The sequence below is a fragment of the Budorcas taxicolor genome, chromosome 5 (genome assembly GCF_023091745.1).
Source record: "Budorcas taxicolor isolate Tak-1 chromosome 5, Takin1.1, whole genome shotgun sequence".
Taxonomy (NCBI): Eukaryota; Metazoa; Chordata; class Mammalia; order Artiodactyla; family Bovidae; genus Budorcas; species Budorcas taxicolor.
Window position 1 is genome coordinate 104,161,728 of NC_068914.1, and position 16,453 is coordinate 104,178,180.

The window sequence follows — 16,453 nt, forward strand, 5'->3', positions numbered from 1 at the left end:
CACCCTAGGGCACTTGATTACATTCATGGGGGTACTTTGTTACTCTCTCACGTGGATCAACTTGTTGCATTGTTTTTAATTATTTCTTTCTCCGTGTTGTATGCTGTTTGTTGGTGGAGAATGTTTGCTGATCACTAAGGAAAAGAATCTGATGCTGGGAGGGATTGGGGGCAGGAGAAGGGGACGACAGAGGATGAGATGGCTGGATGGCATCACTGACTCGATGGGCGTGAGTCTGAGTGAACTCCGAGAGTTGGTGATGGACAGGGAGGCCTGGCGTGCTGCAATTCATGGGGTCGCAAAGAGTCGGACACGACTGAGCAACTGAAGTGAAGGAGATGAGGCAGGTTGAAAAGATGGTCGGGTAATACCTGAGGGAAGAAGCAGGGTATTCAGGTTGACCATCTGACCCTAACAGACAGGAGAACAGGCCAGCAGGGGATCCAGGTATAGAGAGCAGAGTGCTCCCACCAGTTTATACATTTTTGGTAAGGGAGTTGATCCTATGTCCACCAGCTGGGTGATGAGCAAATCTAACCAAGTATTCATGTGTAAGTTTATTTAAAAAGAAAAATCTTAATTATGCTGAATTTTTGGTGTGCAGAAGACTCAAATTAGAGAGCTTAAAATAAGAGGTAAATAATAATATGTTGACATGTCTATCTTGTGACCATATAGGGAGAAAATGAATATGAAATAATTGAAACACCTGACATTTATAAATCAAAAGGTTAAGCTTTGCTAAAATTCACTGTACAAAGAATACGCCACCAGGGGTGCAGCAGGGGGAGGTTGCTCAGCTTTATTTACCAAAAAAAAATAACTGACAAAACAATAAAAAACCAAAACTATAAGACATTATTAATTACAATGTGAGTTGAAGTGTTGTATTTTTTTATGAATTTGATTTTAAAAAGAGAAATATCTGACATCACCAATGGGCAGGTCCTTAATCCACTTTTAAATCTTTCCCCACAAGCATGGCAGTCACAGGGTGCATGGACGCCTTGTGCTCCTGGTAGGTACGGATGGCTTGATCATGGGATTTGTCAAAGGCAGCAAGGTCCCTGCGTTAATAAAAAAAAAAGATAATGACTTGTTGACTTGTTTTGGCAAATTTTTTTTATGCTTGCAAAGCAAACAGATTAATAATAGATATGTCAGGTTATATTTTTTTCAGAATTCCTGTCAAATTCATAGTCAAAATAATTTCACTGAGGTATTTTAAAATTGTATCTTGTGGCCAAGATAACAACTTTTTTCAATTTTACCAAGCATTCCTTTATTAAATGTCAAGCAACCTATTCTTCTACTTAATTGCAACATTTGAATTAAACAGGTTTGGATTTACCTGCTTGATCTTTCTTGCATTTAACTTCAGACACTTTTTTCTTGTGCTTCCCTACTCACCAATGATATTCTACTTGATTTTAAAGATCTTCCTGTGTATATAAGATTGCCTTCAATTTATTTCCTTTTCAGCAGCATCTAATCCTATTTGGCTGGCCCATAACAGATAATCTTCTTAAAAAGCTAACAAAATCATCTCAAATTTAAAACATTTAGAAATGTTAACTCCTATTCCAAAATTATATCTATAATCTTTAACAAATTTAAAAATATTATTTTTAGATTGCACTTTACAAAGTATTATAGCAACAACAAAAATATCTGTTTAAGATTTTTCTTTCCCATTCTTAATGTAAAATCAAAGCACAGTAAGGCTTGGTTCTTACTTGAATAAGGGCCGTGTAAACTTCATCCTTCCTTGTTCAGTTGCCATTTTTAGAGCCAAAGGAATTGCTTCCTCCCATTTCGATTGAATGCAGAGTCGTAACCATCTAAAAGGAGGATTTTAGGGGGTATGGGGTGGGAAATGAAGTGGAAACAGGATATGACAGGAATATCGGAAAACTTTTGTAATGATAAATAATCCCATTATAGCTGCACTGTACACCACTTTATATTATGTCCTGAGAATCTCAAATCCTTATATATATCATTCAATAATTGGAGAAGAGAAGGAAGAAGAGTGTGTTCTTGAAAAATATCATGTTTTAGAATTTGGATTATGTAGGTGCTCATGGGTCTAACATATGTAATTTATGAAGGAATTAAACTTTGATTCAGGCTTATACTACCAAATTTAAATTAAGAAAGATGGACAGAATCAAAGATTTCTGGATGTTCCCATTTCAGAGCCCATTTGGTTAGTTGTGGAAGAGTGCTGATTTACCACTGGATCCTTAATTCTAATCTTTCTAAAGGCAAGAAAAGCTTACAGAAAATTCTAACAAAAATTAATATGATCATATTACAGACACTGCAACTATTCCCTAAAGACCACTATAATTCTGTATCTAGATGCAGTAAATTTAACAAGGATTTCTTGAGACTCATGTATGTCTCATATGCTGCTTCCCCTTTCTCTACCTGTTAAACTAGTTTTCCACTTTCTTCCACAGAGACAAGTTAAAATGATGTACCTGAATCGTATTTCAGAATTGTTAATGGCATTGAAGTTGTACACCTCTTGCATTCGCTTTATGTGCCCCAATGGAAGAGGTGCCTAGAGCAAAATAAAGAAGTATAATGTATCATTTCAACAGGATTCCTTGGAAGAAAGGAGTGGGAGAGAAATTCTTAGCCAGATTAAAATCCTCAAGTGTATAATACAGCAATAAGTTAGATAAAAATAAACAAATGCACACTAAGATAAATTTTGTGCCAACTTATTCTGAAGACGGATGTCCTGCTAGAAGGCAAAGTGTCAGTCACTCAGTTGTGTCCAACTCTTTGCGACCCCATGGACTGTAGCCCATCAGGCTCCACAGAATTCTCCAGGCAAGAATACTGGAGTGGTTAGCCACTGCCTTCTCCAGGGGCTCTCCCTCACCCAGGTCTCCTGCACTGCAGGCAGGTCCTGTACCATCTGAGCCACCAGTGAAGCACTACAGAGCCAAGGGTTAATTTAATTTGCAAGATACACAGAGAATTAAATGAGAAGTACTCTCTTGAGACTTTTGGATGTATATAAATAGTAACTTTCAGACCCTTTCCAGAATCTTTCAAGTTCTTTCTTATACTTTACATATCTTAAGTTTATTCTATTCTCCAGATTCAATCACAGTTAATTTTCTTCCTCACTGAGTTCCCCCAGTGTTATCTTTGTATGTTTCCTCTGAAATCCCTTTTAAATTATCTATATCCCTACAAAATAGCAGTTTTTAAATTTTTATCTTACAGGCCCTTTTCAGAATCTGATGACAATTATGTACCCTTTCCTTAAGGGGAAAGTACATATATAAACACAAACTTATGTGTACAGTTTCAGGGGGTTCATCAACTCTTGTGCCCAAGTTGTGTGTGTGAGAGTATGCTCACTCATGTCTGACTCTTTGCAACCTCACCGACTATAGCTCACTGGGCTCCTCTGTCTGTGGAATTTTCCAGGCAAGAATAATGGAATGGGTTGCCCTTTCTTCCTCCAGGGGATCTTCCCAACCCAGGGATTGAACCCACATCTCTTTCATCTCCTGCACTGGCAGGCGGATTCTTTACCACGGTGCCATCTGGGAAGCCCCTGTGCCCAGGTTAACCCGCCTTAAAGGGAGAACAAGTTTGGGTGAAGGAGAGAAAGAAGAGCTCAGTTTGGTCAAGCGGAGAGTCCGTGGTGCCTGCATGATGCAGGCTGGGGAACCATGAGGTAGTTGGTAACTCTCTGCTCCAGCCATGACTTTATCTTACAGAACCTCACTCCCACTCATTAACCATCTCTGCTCTCACTGACTGCGAGACCCTTCCCGAATTGTTTCAATTCAACTCAGCTCCAAGTCAAGCCAGGCTGGCCAGCTGGTTAAGGTCTTGTCCTCAGTGCCCTTCCTCTCCCAGTGTTTGACGTGCCTGCTCCCCAGTCATCCCATCATTTCTCTTTTCGCAGTTCCAGGAGACAGGGCAGGAGGGGCTACAGAAGTGTGTGATGATGGCTTCATGCACTAAAAAATGCTCTAAAGCGCCTGTTGCTGTAAAGTGCTATTCATCTTGTATCAATTCCACAGGAAATTCTGTTCAAAAGTCTCCATCCCTCTCAAGGTCCTTAGAAGTGTTAACTCTAGGGTCTAAGGACCTGTCTTATAATAAGAAAGACCTCACTGTGTCCCACTCAACTTACAGCATCTCCTCTCAGCTGTGCATATTCATTCAAGCCCCTGGCTTTGAAACCTTCAAATCTGCCTGGACTTCTTCCTGTTAACCCCTAATCCAGTGAATCCTCAAACCCCCTGCTCCATCTTGTGATCTCCTTCTCCTGTTCTTTCCCTTCCCACCAGCTCCCTCCCTCCTGTCCCGGGCTCCTTTGAGTCTCCCAACTAACTTCACTGCCAGCATTCCTCATTCCATCCAGCCTCCCCAGCATCAGAGGAATAGTCGTCATAATCACCATTGCATCAGATGACTCATCGTTAAAAATGTGAAATCCTTTGCTCCTATCTAGAATCACATCTAACATTCCTAGCCTGGCATTCAAGACTTGTCACGTCAGGTCCCAGCAGTCTTTCTTGTGTTCTCTCCATTAACCTCTTTCCCAAACCCACAGCTTCCTCCTCCTGCAACACCAGCCACACTCTGTCATGTTCTACTCCTTCCGACTTGAATTTCTACCCCCCTGCTGACTGTTCTGCTCAGATCAATCCCCAGTCCCCCCAAATCCTTCCTGACTACCCCAGTTGGAAGGGAATCCTTCTTCCCTTTTTTTACAAATGACACCTAAAATTCCTCCTTTTACTGCTAAATTTTGCATGTGTGACCTTTCCTAGTAGCTTATAAACTTTTTGAGGACATGGGATATTTCTTTCTTACATACTTCTATATTCAGCGCTGTATTAAACATAGCAGGCATTCAATCAACAAATGTTTTTAAGTTAACAAATGAATTTTAACAAATCATTTTTTTCTGTTAGTTTTCACATTAATACTTTTCCAATGCTGTGCCTTTATGCCCATTTTAATTTCTAATATTTTAGTACTTACACTAGTACTTACACTCTGGAGCATCTGTGCTAAAAATTCATTCACTTGATGGGAAGAGAAGTCTTTTAGGTCTGCTGAGCTGAATGAATTTAAATCATCATCTTTGGCCTGAAATAAATGTTGCCTGATTATTTACATTCATGTACAACTCCGCAAAATGTATTGGTTTATCTGACATAAAAGTTAAGAAAGAAATACATAAGATTATAAAAAAAAATTAAATTAGCGTTAGCTATTTTAAATCATTCTGAGATGGCATCAGTGTAAGTTAAAGAGCTGATATGATTCCTAGATCTATATTACTTAAGAAAAATTAGACTGTCAGGAGTGGAGGAAACTTTTGACGTCCTCTGCCATTTGTATTATATAGATTTCCAAAGTAAAGAAACACTGCAAAATACATGGCAGGTAATTTACAGGCCAATTGAAACATGTGGATAAAAAATCATATTGCATATTCTTTAAAATACCACACTAAGGAACACATAAGGCCACAAACAGATCTTTCCCTTCATCTCCACATATTCTATTTGCCCCTGCTTAAATCTTGGAAATTGTCTAAGGAAAAAAAAGTGCTTCTGTACTTTTCAATTTAGGATTCACTGTGATTTATCTTTGAGGAAATGATTAAGGAATATTAATAAAGCTTATCAAAATGGGTATTTTTAGAATCTTTTAAAATAGTTTCGAATTATTTTAAACTAGGGTTTCTTTTAAAAGAAATATATGCAAAGGTTTGAAAAAAAAAATCAAATAGGACCAAATGAAAAATTCCTCTGCTTTTGCTCCCTGTCTCTAAGTCCCACTCCTCAGAAACCTATATTAATAGTTCCTTGTATATCCCTCCTGAAAATTTAATGTATGCATATACATCTTTGTATAAAAGCATTATTTTACAGCTTCCTCCCCTTCAAAATGCCCTTAATATCAGAACTTCTTCCCTTTTTAGAAACTGATCTCAATATTAGAAGTTACAGATCTCATTCTTTGCTCAAAAACATGCAAATTTAAACTATCGAGGATATACTCATTAGTGGTAAAAACATAAAGAGCAGGGAAAAGATAAAACCAAAATTCAGGGTCATGGTTACATGGCAGGGCCAGGTGGGTAGAGAGAAGAATGAGGTGGGGAGGGCAAAGTGTGGACAGAGGAGGTACATGTGAGCACAGTCAGCCTCTGCTCTGACGGGAAACTGTTGAATTTTATATTTTCTTATGTTTATATTTCATTTAAAACCAGAGTATCTTTGTCATGGTTTCTTGTGGTGTTTTCCTGGTTTGCCTTACTCCTGATTTGGTTTCTTTTCCTTTTGCTGGCTTTCCCTTGGTTCTCCTAATACCTGGAGCTTTCTACTCCTCTCTTACACTCCATTCCCAAACTTTGGGGGAAACTATGCCTCCCTATCTCTTCTTCAAAGGGCCCCTATATTCATCATTCCTAAAAATCATTTCCTCTCCCCTAAGAGGCCTATATTCCCCTTTCCCTTTTAAGATCAAGAAAATCAGAACCAATACCATCAACATCCATTTGTTTTCCCCTCAAATTTAACTTTACACACTGGGGGCTGGTATATATTATTTTGGACAAACCAGACTGAATGAATAGCCTTTCCAAGCACATGAGTTCATAAGTAAAGCACCACTCCTCCACTTCATTGAGCAGAGACATATTTGTACAATTCAAAAAGGAGGCAAAAACCATACATTACTACTCACAGTGATCCATCTTTGACTCAAGGAAATGCAAGCATTTGTCAGGGTCATATCATAACTGCAACAATGAAAAAATATTAGAGTTTATATTTTATCCAAAACCACATGCTTTTGTATCAATGCCATTCTGAAATTATAGAACATACTTAAATCTCAAAGTTCTTTTGAAAATAACCCCAGAGTGATGGCAATAGGAAATCTACCTGATTTAAATATGACTGATATCCTCTAAGAACATAGAAATCCAAGTAGATACCAAATTAATGAAGCACTGGATTATTTTGTTTTTATTTATTATTCTTGTCTGTGCTGGGTCTTTGTTGCTACACGGGGGCTTTCTCTCCCTGTAGCAAGCAGGGGCTACGTTCCATCGCTCTGTGTGGTCTTCTCATTGTGGTAAGGCAGGCTTCTCAGTGTAGCGGCTGCTCTTGTCGTGGAGCACAAGCTCTAGAGCCTGGGTTCAGTAGCTGTGGCGCACTGGCTTACTTGCCCCGAGGCGTGTGGGATCCAACCGCTGTCCCTTGCACTGCAGGGCGGATTCTTGACCACCAGGGAAGCCCCAACACTGGATTGTGCATTGGAGAGAATGGCAAACATCGTAGCAGAGACTGTCACATGCTTCAGTAGTATGTGCTGAAGGGGCTGGGCTGAGCATATGCAGTGTTTTCTGATGGCAGGAGCAGTTGAGGGTACACAGGACAACATGGCAAATACCACAAGGTCCTTGCTGTCGTGGATGTTACCTCCCATGGTTCCAACCTTCTAATCATCCACCAGATCTGCCAGTAACTGCTATGTGCTAGGCACTATTCTAGATGATGGGGAAATAATGGTGACACCCTTGGGAGACTCTGAAATCTTGTGATTTTGTTCCTCTCTTTTCAGAAGAAAGCAGAATTAACAAACCCCAACCATTAAGCAAAGCAACTTATGTTAAGGTTTATGCGTCCTCAGCTTGGAAAACAAATCACGCATTTTGCAACAATGGAAGAGACCATGTAATGTGTGTGAAATTCTTGTAAAACATCTCTCTTTGTCTGTAAGTCATGCTTGCTTGATGTGAAATGTTTCTATTAGAACACAGAGGGGTACCTGTCTTGCAGGGCCTAAATGAGGCAAGTTTTGATTAGAAGTGACCACTGAATTTGCTTTCAAGAGTTTGTGCCATGGGGCAAGATAATAAAAGGGTCAAAGCAGTGACTTTCTTTTTGTTTGCATTTTGTTTTGTGGCCCCATGGCTTGTGGGATTTTAATTTCCTGACCAGGGATTGAACCTGGGCCCTTAGCAATGAGAGTGTGAAGTCCTAACCACTGTGCAGCCAGAGAGTTCCCAGCAGTGATCTTTTTTGAATTAGTTGCCAGTTTATTTTCATGACGTAGTCAGGCTGTGAGCAGCGGGCAGGCCCTTTTGACTGCCCTCGAGCCCAAAGTGGGACCAGAGGTCCTTGACTGCTCAGGATGTAAATTACCTTCAATTAGAACATGACTTAGCAGTGATTTCATAAGAAATAGCAGGACAGTAAAAAAAAAACAACAAAACAAACCAACCTTTAGCTGGTCTGTTTCTTGGTGCCTGAAACTTCCTTCTCAATGTAACAAAAAAAATTAAATAAGGATTAGCCCAGGAAGGCGAAGCAACCCTTTCTTAGGGAAAGGTCCTAGGAAAAGTAACGAGTGAACCAGGTATGAGCCCTGTTTTCCTGGTGCTTCAGTGGAGTGAAGAAGAAAGACTTAATAATTACACAAATAAATTTAAGATTACAATCGTGGCAACAACTGTGAAGAAGTGATCCACAGCACTGAGAAACCCAAAATGGGAGACTTGACTTAGAGAGGTCAAGGAGTGCTCCCATGAGAAAGTGGTTCTTGAGTTGAGACTGAAATTAACTGTAAAGAGTACTCAGGTAGAGGGAACAGCAAGTTCAGGCTGCAACCCGGAATAGTCAGCATCTCTGAACAGGACTCTTGGAAGACCAGGATTCAGGCCCCTGCTTTAAGGAGGGTGCTTTGTTTAATAGGCAGTATAATGGCTTGATGGCAACCAAGGTTTCAATCTCAACTCTCATTACCTGCTGTGCAACCTTTGGCAAGACACTTTACTCTAGCTAAGCCTAATATACCTCCTCTGGAAGTGGGGGTGGTAATTTATGACACTGTTGTAATAATGAACATAAGGCTTTTGTATTATTTTTCTTACTGCAAAGGTTTTCAAGAAAAGGGTAATACCTTATTCTTTTCTGTATCTCTCACCATCTTTGTGCAGAAAGGAGGCACTAAATAACTGTTGTTGTTGTTTAGTTGCTGTGTCATGTCCGACTCTTTGTGACTCCACAGACTGTAGCCTGACGGGCTCCTCTGTCCAAGGGATTTCCCAGGCAAGAATACTGGAGTGGGTTGCCATTTCCTTCTCCAGGGGAATCTTCCCAACGCAGGGATCAAACCTGCATCTCCTACATTGGCAGGCAGGTTCTTTACCACTGAGACACCAGAGAAGCCCTCTCAGTAATTACCCACAATGACTTGAACTAATTTATACTTATAATATCACGGAAATTACTTTTTTGACCCCAGGGTTAAGCTTCTAACACCTAAGAACTCAACTCTTATTACAAACTAGTAATAGCTTAAGGAAGGCATAAAATTCTCTCAGATACTTTGAGGAGCTCTCGGATTTCAGAGAATGAGAAGGAAAGCATTAGAATGTAAGCACTTACTTGGGCTTTACAGGGGGCAGTCCAGGAGAGTACAGCCAGGTGTTCCAATCCACTTGATTGAGAATATCAACCTGAGAAGAGAAGGCACACGCAGTTTGCTACAGAACAATCTTTTCTATTGAAAAAAAAAATCTAAAACAGATTTTTAGGTCCTCAAACGTATAATTTGGTCTACACTGATGTGCAAGAAAATTTTTAAGTCTCTCTGAAATAAATGTATATTAATCAGCAGTATTCTTTTAAATAAATAAGAAAATCAAGTAAACACACAAATCTCTGAACATATTATTGCAGGTTGCTCTGATATAGGAAAATTCTATACATTAGTTCATCCTGTTGAGACCACATTTTAAATAGGAAAACATTCAATGAAAGATTGAGTCTTAAATTCTGGGCCAGTACCACTATCAGGTAACTCAAATCAGGTAACAAATAGCTATTAAATAAAGACAGATTAGACATGCAAAATAAGAAAAGTCTTAAAATCCAACCTTATCTTTAAAGTGGGAATACAAGAAATCCTTCCAGTTATCAGTAGTTATGCTCTTGTAGGAAAACTTCTCAACATAAGCCTTTAAGAATCCTAGGAAAACCTCTAAGGTTTTTTAAAAAAAAGAAAAAAAAGAAAAAGTCAATTAATAGATAAGTAATTAGTTAATATATTTTTGGGGCACATTGTACCAAATCACAGAGAACATTCAGAGAAAAGGGAAAGCAGAGAGGGCTACAAGGATAGAATAATGTCAAAATGTTCAAAAGTAGAGCTAGAATTTAAGTTGTACCTTGAAGAACATATGTAATTTGGTGAAAGGTAGAAGAGAAATCCTAATTAGAGATAAGAGGATGACATAAGACACAGAAAAGGAATACACAACATAAATTCTAAAAGCAACGATCAGAGTATGACTAGAGAGGAGGAAAATAAAATTGGACAGACAGGATGGATCCAGATGAGGACAGGCTTTCAAAGTCTATTAAGTCAAAGTCCAAAAGACAGTACAGTTATTTATTTATCTAATCAAATAAGTTTTTTTTTTTAATTGAGGTATCACTGATTTACATTGCTGCCGGGGTCCAGCCCTGGTGGATCCAAGGAATTTGAAGCAGGGACAGCATCAGCGTCTGAGGAATTAATTGCTTAATTGAAGATATGGAGGGAAATTAGAAAGAAATAGTGTAGTAGGAAAACAAGTGGAGAAAAGAGGTTGAATAACTTGGTTTACGTGGAAAACCAATAAAACTCCAAGACAAGGAGTTTGCACCACCTACGTAGGCCACTGGCGCCCGCTTGAATAGCGGAGGGTGCCCCGCCTTGGGCTCCCTCTCGCCTGGGTCTTAGAAGCCAGGGCAAGTAAGTAGACACAGCGAGCCTCCACGCTCCAGATGGGAATTCAGCCAGAAAAGAAGAGAACGAGAAAAGACCACACGGGGGAAACCAGTCTTTCCAGGAACCGGTCCGTTTCTTTATTTTCCAGGTCCACTTTTATACTTTTAGTTGTACATACAGATAAATGTGTTCTCAGCATATCTTTGCTCTTACAAGGGTGTTACATTTGTTTTACAGTATCTTCCGGTCTGGAGACCGGTCTGGAGACCGATTAACATTTTATGGCCCCACCTTTCTTTCTATTGATAAAGGTTTAATAGATCAGAAAACTTGTTTCTCCTTAAGATCTATTTAGTCTTAAGATAGTGATAAAGTTACATTTTTACATAGCAAGGACACAATGATTTAAAACAAAGAGGAGTACAGTGATCTATAACAAAAGAGAAAGTTCATTAACTCAAAAGTCTAGTATTGCTAACATCAAAACGACTATACTTCTTTTTCTATATTCCAATTACATCGATTAACATACTTCCAGGTGCCTAAGGATATGGATGCCTGGCGGCAATCATTAACTCAGCAATGAAACCCTTCACCAACATGATTTTTATCCTTAGAAAAACCCTATGCTAACTAAGACTTTCAAAATATTCCAAGCTCTCTGGGTTGTTTATGGTTGAGAGGTGGTAACCAATCATGTAGGTAGTAGCAGGAGTGTGGATAATCCTGTCACACAAGCTAGTCTGCCAGCACAGAGGTTTTTGGACGGAAACACCCTTGTCACGCCCAGGAGATTTATATAGGAGTCCTAAGTTAACTCCTTTTCAGAGAGAGGTGGGGGGGGATAGCCCCCCGTATAATGTCAGAAGAGTAGGCGAAAAGCACAATGCAGTAAGGCAGGCAGACTCTGGTTTTGGGGCAGATGCACGAGCAGATCCAGTGAGGCTCCCTTAAGGCCCGACTTGCCTTTGCCTGTCAGGCCCCTTAACCTCATGACCTTTGCCATGGGTGGGACTCCTCGCATCTGCCCCAAAACCAGAGTCTGCCTGCCTTACTGCACTGTGCTTTTCGCCTACTCTTCTGACATTATACGGGGGGCTATCCCCCCCCACCTCTCTCTGAAAAGGAGTTAACTTACGACTCCTATATAAATCTCCTGGGCGTGACAAGGGTGTTTCTGTCCAAAAACCTCTGTGCTGGCAGACTAGCTTGTGTGACAGGATTATCCACACTCCTGCTACTACCTACATGATTGGTTACCACCTCTCAACCATAAACAACCCAGAGAGCTTGGAATATTTTGAAAGTCTTAGTTAGCATAGGGTTTTTCTAAGGATAAAAATCATGTTGGTGAAGGGTTTCATTGCTGAGTTAATGATTGCCGCCAGGCATCCATATCCTTAGGCACCTGGAAGTATGTTAATCGATGTAATTGGAATATAGAAAAAGAAGTATAGTCGTTTTGATGTTAGCAATACTAGACTTTTGAGTTAATGAACTTTCTCTTTTGTTATAGATCACTGTACTCCTCTTTCTTTGTTTTAAATCACTGTGTCCTTGCTATGTAAAAATGTAACTTTATCACTATCTTAAGACTAAATGGATCTTAAGGGGAACAAGTTTTCTGATCTATTAACCTTAATCAATAGAAAGAAAGGTGGGGCCATAAAATGTTAATCGGTCTCCAGACCGGAGGATATTGTGAAACAAATGTAACACCCTTGTAAGAGCAAAGATATGCTGAGAACACATTTATCTGTATGTACAACTAAAAGTATAAAAGTGGACCTGGAAAATAAACGGACCGGTTCCTGGAAAGACTGGTTTCCCCCGTGTGGTCTTTTCTCGTTCTCTTCTTTTCTGGCTGAATTCCCATCTGGAGCGTGGAGGCTCGCTGTGTCTACTTACTTGCCCTGGCTTCTAAGACCCAGGCGAGAGGGAGCCCGCTATTCAAGCGGGCGCCAGTGGCCTACGTAGGTGGTGCAAACTCCTTGTCTTGGAGTTTTATTGGTTTTCCACGTAAACCAAGTTATTCAACCTCTTTTCTCCACTTGTTTTCCTACTACACTATTTCTTTCTAATCTTCCTCCATATCTTCAATTAAGCAATTAATTCCTCAGATGCCGATGCCATCCCCGCTTCGAATTCCTTGGATCCACCGGGGCTGGATCCCGGCACAATGTTGTATTAGTTTTAGCTATACAGGAAAGTGATTCAATTGTACATATGTGTGTGTGTATACATATATTCTTTTTCATATTCTTTTCCAAAAGAGAGTACTCTTAAATGCTCATCAATGGGGAAGGTTACATAAACTCCATACAACTGGTATTAAAAAGCATAAAGATAGATTTGTAAATTCTGTTATGGAAGGATATATGTGAACCACTGTTGAATTAAAAAACAAATGTAAAAAAATAAAGAACAAATATATAGAATGATCCATTTTCTGCATTTAAAATAAGTATATGTACTTGTCTGTTCATTTACACTGAGAAAAAGATCTGGAGCCGTAGACACTAAACTGAGGGACTCTCACTTGTCAGCCCTATAACCTTCTATACCACATTAAGTGTTTTCAATGAGCACAAGCTATTTTCCTAATTTTTAAAATATTGAAGAGGTTTTTTATTCCTTTGAAGTGAAGCAGTACAATTCAGAATGGAGGGGCTAGTCAAGGTTTCAAATAGAGAGGTAATGTCAGAAGATGATATAGATTTCTTCAGCAGCTACATAAAGAATGAACTGGAAGGATAAGATAGAACAAAAACAATAGTTAAAAACTTTATTACTCTTGAAAAAAAATCAGAAAATGCCAACTACTTGCCTGGTCCTCCAAGAAGCTGTTCAAGGTAAAAGAGTAAAGCAAAGCCCTTCTCATAGGGAACTGAAGAATACGCCACGTCAGGGTCTACGTTCGTCAGGTCAACCACGAGTTTGGTGAAAGGATGGGTCTCCCCAAAAGTCTTTATCTGTGGGACACAGAGAAAAGTTCAAGTATGAAGTCTGGTTACCACCTTGCAGACAAGCCAGCAAGGAAGGGTTACTTTACTCAGTGTCATAACTTTAGGGGAATCTAAATTTTAGGAGAATTTAGAGAGTGGTTAGCACACATTTCTGAAGATCAATTAATGGAATGGCTACTAGTGTAAGATTCTGTAATATTTCTTGCCTAGACTAGAACAATGTTTCAGTGCCTGGTTAGCAAGTTCAGCTCTCAGGAGAGAGCATTTAAAAATGACATAAGTACACCAAATAAAATTCAAAGTCATTGAATATATTCATTGCAAACCCCCAGTAAGCTCTGACTAGTCATGAACACAACCATACACAGGAAAAGGATTAACATGTAACAAGAGAACATAATACCAGCATCTGCTTGCCTTCCCACACTGGTAAAAATGACTTTCTTATTGCCATTTCGTACAGTGTAAAGTAAAGCTGCCTTACAAACTGAATCTTTGAGTTTCACTTAGACAACCTGGGATGGATGCTTTTAGAAGTATGACTCATTTACCGAATTCTGGAGTTCTCCCCATCCGCCCAGAGCATGAAAATGTCTAAACTTTTCACCAAACAGTCGTCCACAAATGTGGCGTTCCAAGTATACGGTATGTCCTTCATTTAACCTGAAAAAAATTGAAGAATAAAAACACTGGCATGGCTGGGGAAAACAGGCATGTGATCAACAAGATCTTTTCTTTTTGGTGTTTCTACAGAGCAAAGCAATTGTAAAGTGTGAATACTCCACTCTAAGCAGACTGCTCTGCGTGGCTTCCTTGCAGTCAGTTCAGAGCAATAGGAAGCCTAGCCCAGAAGATGGCAGTGCAGGACGTAAAGCCGTGGCTCTGGTTTCATGTGTCCCTGTGTTAAAATGTGACCACACCACGGACTAAATAGCATCAGCTGAAAACCTCTATTCTATCTGACACTGTGCCAAATATTACAGAATTAAAACAACCCTGTAAAGAGATGATAACAAAGATATACACAATCCAGAGAGGTGGAAGGTAGGGAAAGAAATAAAAAATAAGAACCAATAAAGAAGGAATAATAATAAATCTTACCAAAAGTGATCCCAAGTTTTGTTGGTCACTAGATTTCCTGTCCAACTATGAGATATTTCATGTGCTATAACCTAAAGGAAACAGTGGAAGTGATTATCTTAATCTAAAATAATTAATTATGTAAGCATTCTACTTTTTTCAATTCCATGTTGTTCAATTTATTTCATTTTTTCCACAGTTTCAGTTTTTTTACATTAACTGAGATATTCAAGGAATTATTCAGTTCAGCAAAAAAACAAACACAATTTAGCCAAACATAAAGTATTGTAGAGTTAAAAAAATGGAAATTCAACATTATTTAAAAAATACTAAATAGATACATCACTCCATTAAAAAATATTTCATAAATATATGAAGAGATCAAACCATAAAATGTTCTTAAATCTAAGGCAATTAACAGCATAGTATATGGCTGATACATGTTGAGGTTTGACAGTAAACAACAAAATTCTGTAAATAAATTATCCTTCAGTTAAATAATAAATGGTTTCAGAAAAAAAAATGAACAATGTAGTAATGTCTTGCAACAAGATAACACATTTTAACTTACATTGGAGAGTGACTTGTCACCAGCCTAAAAAAATAAAGAAAATTACCTTAGTATTTCAGAAATCAAATTACAGACTATATCTAAATGACAGCCTATGTCAAGACATAGGCTGGCATTTATGGTTCACTGTATTTTCTGCTATTGGACTCCAAATAGTTCAAAAGCAACATGCATTGAGGAAATTTTTTTAAAATGCAGGACTAAAAAATAGCATTATTCTTTTTCTCCTTAATCTTGGGAATTTTCCCAATACCAGGAGGCCAGTATACTTGTCTCTAATTTCCCAGAAACATTTCTCCTCTTCCATTTTTTTAATGTACCCTTATTTTCTTTCACTCTCTCCTTAATACCCACAGTATATTTAAGAAAATTTTGTAGTGTCCTGTGTCTACCATGGTGTGTTTTATTTATTTAGTTGCCAATCCATTACTCACTTGGTTTTAGGAAGGATTTCAAGTAGCTTATAAAGGCATATAAAATATAGCTATATACTATGGGCTAATTCTTCCCTAGTCATGGTAAATGGAGTTTTGTTTTGCTTTTAACCAGAACCTACATGCCAAGTGTAAATGGTATCGTTTCTTTCTCTGGATACACAATCCATCAATAGACTGTTATTCCACAACCCTCCGGTCCCAGCATCCCAAAGCACCTTGAACCTATATTATTTTCTCCCAAATGGCCAAGTTAGAAGTTGATATGATGATAGTAACTACAAGAAACAATAAAATCAGAAACAAAGATTACATAAATAAGAGAAAAGACTTAAAAAAAATTATTAGGAGCCGAAGTTTCTTCTTATTTAGGTTTATGTTTGAGGCAAATTCAACTTTAGATGAAGAAAAATTTACACTTACCAGCAGAGTAGGAGTTACAAAAGTGAGGCAAGGGTTTTCCATGCCGCCATAGGGAAAGGATGGCGGCAGGACCAATAGGTCATACTGCCCCCAAATGTATGGGCCTCCCAGATCTTCTGCAATTTTAAGCATAGATTCAGTCTGGAAAATGAATGCATATATATTTGTACATCTTAATCATTGCCATAATAAATTTC

At 38.7% G+C, this 16,453-nt stretch overlaps 1 protein-coding gene across 3 annotated transcripts in view; it reads right to left on the reverse strand.

The window, feature by feature from the left end:
- Positions 1–786: 786 nt before the first annotated feature.
- The window catches only part of LTA4H (leukotriene A4 hydrolase), a 32,519-nt gene continuing 16,852 nt past the window's right edge, over positions 787–16,453 (reverse strand). Inside the window, exons 8-19 of one of the 3 annotated variants that reach the window (XM_052639640.1) lie at positions 16,257–16,397; positions 15,400–15,423; positions 14,850–14,920; positions 14,300–14,411; positions 13,610–13,754; positions 9,947–10,050; positions 9,456–9,526; positions 6,745–6,799; positions 5,041–5,136; positions 2,487–2,569; positions 1,737–1,841; positions 787–1,067 (exon numbers count right to left, since the gene is read on the reverse strand). In XM_052639640.1, the coding sequence (XP_052495600.1) occupies positions 950–1,067; positions 1,737–1,841; positions 2,487–2,569; positions 5,041–5,136; positions 6,745–6,799; positions 9,456–9,526; positions 9,947–10,050; positions 13,610–13,754; positions 14,300–14,411; positions 14,850–14,920; positions 15,400–15,423; positions 16,257–16,397 (1,125 nt within the window). In that variant the 3' untranslated portion in view covers positions 787–949. Of the gene's footprint in view, positions 1,068–1,736; positions 1,842–2,486; positions 2,570–5,028; positions 5,137–6,744; positions 6,800–9,455; positions 9,527–9,946; positions 10,051–13,609; positions 13,755–14,299; positions 14,412–14,849; positions 14,921–15,399; positions 15,424–16,256; positions 16,398–16,453 lie in introns of all 3 variants that reach the window. The other 2 variants (XM_052639639.1, XM_052639641.1) reach the window with 2 other exon arrangements.